This window comes from Onychomys torridus, unplaced genomic scaffold (assembly GCF_903995425.1).
Source record: "Onychomys torridus unplaced genomic scaffold, mOncTor1.1, whole genome shotgun sequence".
Classification (NCBI taxonomy): domain Eukaryota; kingdom Metazoa; phylum Chordata; class Mammalia; order Rodentia; family Cricetidae; genus Onychomys; species Onychomys torridus.
This window is the reverse complement of record NW_023412870.1, coordinates 532,286-539,140: the sequence shown is the minus strand read 5'-3', so window position 1 is coordinate 539,140 and position 6,855 is coordinate 532,286. Positions and strand designations below refer to the sequence as shown.

General features: G+C 36.0%; 1 protein-coding gene across 1 annotated transcript; it reads left to right on the top strand.

Moving 5' to 3' along the window:
* Window positions 1-5,583: 5,583 nt before the first annotated feature.
* Window positions 5,584-6,522, top strand: LOC118576033 (putative olfactory receptor 2B3). Its single transcript, XM_036176440.1, has one exon. The coding sequence runs from the start codon at window positions 5,584-5,586 to the stop codon at window positions 6,520-6,522; it is 939 nt and encodes a 312-aa protein (XP_036032333.1).
* Window positions 6,523-6,855: the final 333 nt, after the last annotated feature.

The window sequence follows — 6,855 nt, the reverse complement described above, 5'->3', positions numbered from 1 at the left end:
CATCAGGACCTGCTCAGCTTGCTTTCTTATAGAATCCAGTACCACCAGCCCAGGGAAGACACCACCCACAATGGGTTATGGCCTCCTGAGTCAATTGTTAATTTTGAAAATATACTACAGCTGAATCTTATGAAAACATTTTCTCAATTGAGGTTCCCTCTCCTCAGATGACTGTACCTTGTGTCAAATTGACACAAAATCAGCCAGTAATGCATATATAAAAAATGAATATTTATAATGTAACTAAGGATGGTGGTAGTTTAGTAATGTGGCAGCTGTAGGTTCTCCTTAGCAGTGTGCCAGCTGTAGGTACCCATCTACTATATGGAGTTGTCACCTATGCTCCTTGGCCATGGATGGTACAAATCTAAAACTGCTGCATGGCCTGTGTGAGAAAATGGTAACAAGTAGATATAAGAATACATAGGAGGTATTATTCACTAAGTAGTAGACAGATAACTTTCTCATTATCCCCTTTTTATTGTGATTAAATACTAAATACTTAAAAGTTTATTCAGTATTTTTAGATTATTCTTAGCAGATATTGCATTTTTACTACATATTACTTTTGCTATTCTCATAGTTTTTATTTCCCCTTATTGTTATAATAGAGATAAACTAATTCTCAAAATTTTATATGATATCCTTAAATAAGGTAACATCAAAAAATTCTCATTTAAATTACTGAGAATAACTGATTCAAACAAGTCCATCTTTAATTGTATACATTTTAGTTGCTGTTCAGTGTACTGGGACATGGAATTAGTTTATTTCAAAATGCATCCCACTGCAGCAGAGATTGGCAGCCAGCCTTAGCACAGCAGGTAACTAATTGTGTGTGTGAAGAATGTCCTCAGAGAGTTCTTTCCCAAGGAACTGTCTCTGTCTAGTCACTCAGGGGAAGAGTAAATGAGTTGTCCCTGGAAACAATTCCCAGGGGTCTCAGAAATAGAAAAGAATGATGGTAACTTATAAGCCTTCTTGGTGTTTTCTATTATTGTTTTCTTAATTTGAGATGTCCCTCCACTTTGGCACCTTTGTATGAACTGAAAACGTGAGAGTTCTGAAGCAAATCTTAAACTCTAATGTTCATATTAGAGTCTCTCTGTCTTCTGAAAAGGAAAAATTCAAGTACCTTTCTTTATAATTACTTTTTACCAAATAAAGGGGGTTCATCAAATAAGGTAAGTAAAGAGACACCCATATTGACAGACTTGCATGCCAAGGAAAGGTGGAAATTATAGGTTGCAGTGTCTAATTAGTACACAGAAAACACAGCTTCATTTCAAAAAACCATTCAGAGGCTTTGGCTGCATCTTTTCAGTGGCTCTAGAAAAAACTAGACTTTAATTTGTAATTCATTTCTTTCTCAGTCTATCACTGAAACCAACCTTAGAAGGCCTTAAGTTTCCATAAACACTGTATTCCTGAGATGTTGATTACCTGAGAGAATCATTAATGCTTTAGTCAGTCTTTTGATCCTTTAAAACCATGTTTAAAATGTGAGTAATTTTGTTCATATGTTTAATCCAATGTTTTGGTCTCTGATTTAAAAAGTCTTCTTTAATGAAGGGTGTTTTCAAAATAACCATGGCTTCTTGCAACCTCCAAAGCCAAAAGGTACTGCAAATATAAATGAACTGTTGTGTGTTATCAGAAGGAACATGAATGTGTTATGCTGGTATGAAAATGCAAACAGAAGTGTGGACAGCATGCCACCAGGAAATCCTCTGTAGTGTAACAGTGATGTTAAACACTGCTAAATGAAAATATCCCTGTGAGTTGAAATAGTGACAAATCACTGGATAAAAAAATACAAATCTTCTCTGATGGGGGGAAGGTGGGGGTGGGGGCAGGAGGGGGGAGGACAGGGAAACCCATGGCTGATGTGTAAAATTAAAACACAAATATAATAATAATTTTTAAAAAAAGAAAAAAATACAAATCTTTCACTTGTCACCATCCCCAGCTGCCTCCAGTTCACCTATAAAATTTATTTACTCTTCCTAGGGAGATCCTCCTGCCCCTCCTAGACCCCTCCTCTTTATCTAACTCCTCTGGGTTTGTGGATTATATTATGGTTATTCTTTACTTAATAGTTAACATCTACTTACAAGTGATTTCGTATAATGTTTTTCTTTCTGCATCTGGGTTGACTTAATATGATTTGTTTTAGTTCCATCCATTTTTTTTTGTTGGGCTTCTAATGGTCGGAGTGGGGTGTCTCTGACCTTCTTGTCAGCTACTGAGACCATTTTCCTCCTACTGGGGTGCCTCATTCAGCCTGGATATAAGGGCTTATACTTAGTCTTCTTGCATCCTGTTATGTCACATTCAGTTGATATCACTGGGAGACCTGCTCTTTTTCTTAAGAGAAATGGGAGAGTAGTGAATCTGGGGGAGAGGGGAGGTATGTGTGGTGAGCTGGGAGTCAAGGAGGGGAGGAGGTTGTGGTCATGTGATGTATTTTATGAGAGAAGAATTAAGAAAAAGATAGTCAAAAGTCATTGAATTCAAGAGCTGTACCATAATATTTCATAATAATAAATAGAAAATCCAGAAAATTTAAAGATGGAAGACTAAAGATAAATATACTGGAAATTAAGTCACATTCATCTTAGAAGTGGGAAAGGTAAAGTGGAATACATATTAATATGAAAGTTAGATAAATTTAATTATGGAAGAATTTGTAGAGACTAATCTAAAATTGCTCTTTGAAAAACTAATGCTTCACCCATGTTTGGAAACTATGATTATAGCAATGGTAAGTACACAGCATCCAGTAATGTATGTACATTACATTTTTTGAAATATTTATTTTATAATCATAATAATTGATATAATGTGCTCATTTTATATTTCTTCTAAAACACAGAGATTCACATATAGTAAGAGTTTAGCCTAAGATATAATCAGATATTAGAGGTGCTTATCTTAATATAGTCAGCTCAGAAGCTATACAGCATCCATGTTCGTCATACCCTTAGTGTCAGGTACTCTCAGTGGAGTCCAGAAGTGCTGACTTATAATCTGAGGCTTTGTAACTGTATTTTAGGCACTGATAAATTCTTGATATCTACATTATCAATAGTTCTCAGGAAGCTAACAGAAAAAACACTTAAAAGTATTGTAAAATATAGAATATAAATAAGATGCTCTGTTCCATTACTATGGAACACACAATCAACATTGGGAACAGGTCCTAAAGGAGTTTAAGAGTGGGAAAAGCTTATTAGGGTGCTTATCACAAAAGACTCATTAAGAAGTTCTTGGAGAGACTGTATAGATGGCTCAGCAGGTAAGAATATTGACAGCTCTTCTAGAGGAGCTGGGTTCTATTTCCAGCATTCACATGGAGGCTCACAATCATCATTAATTCCAGTTCCAGGAATCCTTTGCCCTCTTCTGGCCTCTGTGGGCACCAGATACACATGAGATGCACAGACATATATGCAGGCAAAACTCCCATACCCATAAAATAAATTTTTAAATTTATCTTTAAAAAATAGAAGTTATTGGAATGATTATTTTACTAACACAGAAGTTTTTTGCTTTCTGTTTTTTATGTATGCATATGGCCTATGATAATGTATAGTCAAACAACATGATTCATATCTTAATCTGAGTGGCTCCTTATAGACCCTCACAAGGTGCCTGTGAGCCTTCAGGGAAATGAAGACTGTGAAATCTGCTTCTAACTATAAGATAATAGTCTGCTATAAATCTGCTGATTGACTAAAATAATTCACACTTGGTCAATGGAATGTTAACATCATGTTTGAATATTCACTTTACAGAGATGACTCTTTATAAAACAATAATAAATAAAATGTATATTTTTCAAAACATTATAATACTCTGCTCCTTGAATTTTTTGTATGAGCATTCATTTTATCTACAAAGTAATGGAACAAATAAATCCAGGAGATACAAAATTACTGGGATTGGAATGTCACTTTGTTTGAATTAAATTACTTGCTTAAAAGATTCTTAGGGGGGTTGAGGATTTAGCTCAGTGGTAGAGCGCTTGCCTAGCAAGTGCAAGGCCCTGGGTTCAATCCTCAGCTCAAAAAAAAAAGAAAAGAAAAAGATTCTTAGAGTTGAAAAATATATTCCCAATATCAGTGTGACTAACAAAAAAAAAAAATGTATCCCTGATAGTTGACCAAATTTTTATACTAAAAGAAAGCATTGTGCTCAATTAAAAAAGTAATACAAGATGGATAAGTTAACTAAAATTGATCATGAATTATTGAATGCTGAAACATGGATGAAATAGTTACACAATAAAACTCATAGATGCAAAAAATAACAACTAATTCATTTAGCTTATAAAATAGGAGACTGTTAATAACTGTGCAAATATGACAAATAGTTTTAACAGGGTTTATAATATTTTGGTCAATCTCAATTACACAGAGGAGGTTTGTTTAGATCTTAAATGTCCTCATTCCTAATATAGAAGATTTGATGATTCAGCTCAGGAAATAGAACTGAACATGTCAACCTTTCATTCTTGGAGCTCAGAGCTCTTCTTACAAACTTCTCTGACTGATTCCTTAATATGTTTATATGACTATACAATGCTTTTAGCACTGCTGTTAAAATTGGTTCCTCAGCTTTATGCCATGTGTACTTTCAGATAATTTGAAATTACTTTTAAAATTTAACATCATAAATAGAAATTAAATCACAAGTTTCCAGATCATATATGTTATTTGTGTGTATGTAGGAGTATGTATGTGTGTAAGTGGGTGTGCATAAATGTTTGTGTGCTGCGGGTGTGTTGTGCATACAAAATCCAGAGTCCATGTCAAGTTTTTTTCTACATTTGATTCCTACTTTATGTTTTGAGACTGTGTCTCCAACTGTAGCTGGATATTTCTTCAGACTCGCCAGAGCCCACAGCCACTCAGACCCAAGTAAACACACAGAGACTTAATTAATTATAAACTGTATGGCCATGATAGGCTTCTTGCTATCTAGTTCTTATATCTTAAATTAACCCATTTCTATTAATCTACAAGTTGCCACGTGGCTTGTGACTTACTGGTACTTTACATCTTATTTCTCATGGTGATGGCAGCAGCTGGTAGCGTACTCCTGACTCAGCCTTCTACTTCCCAGCATTCTCCTCTCTGCTTATTCTGCCTATGCTATACTTCCTGCCTGGCTACTGACCAATCAGCATTTTATTTATCAATCAATTAGAGCAACACATTCACAGCGTACAGAATGAATCCCCAGCCCCAACTAAACCTGGAGGTCAACAATTCAGCTACCCTAGCTGGCCAGCAAGCCCAGAAAATAACCAATCTTTTCTTAATTAGAGCTGGGATTATAGAAATGTGTTTCTCTTGCCAACATTTTTAGCTGAGTACTGGAGATGAAACTCAGGTCCTCTTGCTTTGGCAGAAGACTCTATACTGACTGTGTTAAATCCTAAGCACCCCCATGTTATTTCAACCACAGAATGCCAATTGTCTTCTATAGTCACAACCAATGAATCACGAGTCTTTGGTAGTCCTATAATACTAACATTCTTGATACTTTTTTTACAATAGGTGAATCAGATTGCAGAGAATGGCAGTAATCAATAAAAGTCACCCTGAAGAGTTCATTCTACTTGGCTTTTCAGACCATCCTTGGCTGGAACTCCCTCTCTTCATTATTCTTCTGGTAACATATCCACTGGCCATGATGGGAAACATTGCCATCATTCTGCTGTCTATATTAGACCCCCATCTCCACAGCCCCATGTATTTCTTCCTCACTAACCTCTCCTTTCTCGACATGTGCTACACTACAAGCATTGTGCCTCAGATGCTAACTAATCTAGGTGGCTCCACTAAGACCATCAGCTACATGAGGTGTGTAGTTCAGCTTTATTTCTACCACACAATGGGGGGCACAGAGTGTGTCCTCCTGGCTCTTATGTCCTTTGACCGCTATGTTGCCATCTGCAGACCTCTGCACTATACCCTTATCATGAATCAGTGTACTTGCCTCCTGTTAGTGTCCACTGTGTGGCTGATAGGAATTTTCTATGCTGTCTCAGAGGCTACTGTGACACTGCAACTGCCACTATGTGGCCACAATGAATTGGACCACTTGGTGTGTGAGATTCCTGTTATAATAAAAACTGCCTGTGGTGAAAAGGAGACAATTGAGCTTGCTCTCTCTGTGGTATGCATTTTTATTTTAGCTCTTCCTCTATGTTTAATTCTTGCCTCCTATGCCAGTATTGGACATGCTGTACTTAAAATCAAATCTTCAGAGGGAAGGAAAAAGGCCTTTGGAACATGTTCCTCTCATCTTGTAGTTGTTCTCTTATTTTATGGCCCAGCCATTAGCATGTATCTTCAGCCCCCCTCCTCTATTACAAAAGACCAACCCAAGTTTATGGCTCTTCTCTATGGAGTAGTGACTCCTACTCTGAACCCCTTTATCTATACTCTAAGGAATAAGGATGTAAAGGGGGCATTAGGTAACCTATCCAGGAACATTTTTAGTTCAAAGTGAAAGTTTATAGACATCATACAAAATAGTTAACTGATCAATGGCTTTTCCTATAACTTGTTCACTGTGCAAAGCTCATCTTTATATTTTGTATGTGTTCTTGCAAAAACATGTCTTGTTACTTGTGTTCTTTATAATCATGCTAGGCAATGGTTAATCTTGGATAGTATCAACCAATATAGATGGATGCTTTGATTAGAAAACATATACTTGTATGGAGGTTAGTAAATTCAGAAATACTTTATTCAGTGCTAAAACAATTGTTTAATTTATAATACAATTACATTGTTTCAAGTCAGTTGTCATGAAACCCACATAGTAATTGTTCATCAACAA

Coding starts and splice junctions, on each gene's coding strand:
- LOC118576033 (XM_036176440.1), top strand. CDS start 5,584: ATGGCAGTAATCAATAAAAGTCACCCTGAAGAGTTCATTCTACTTGGC.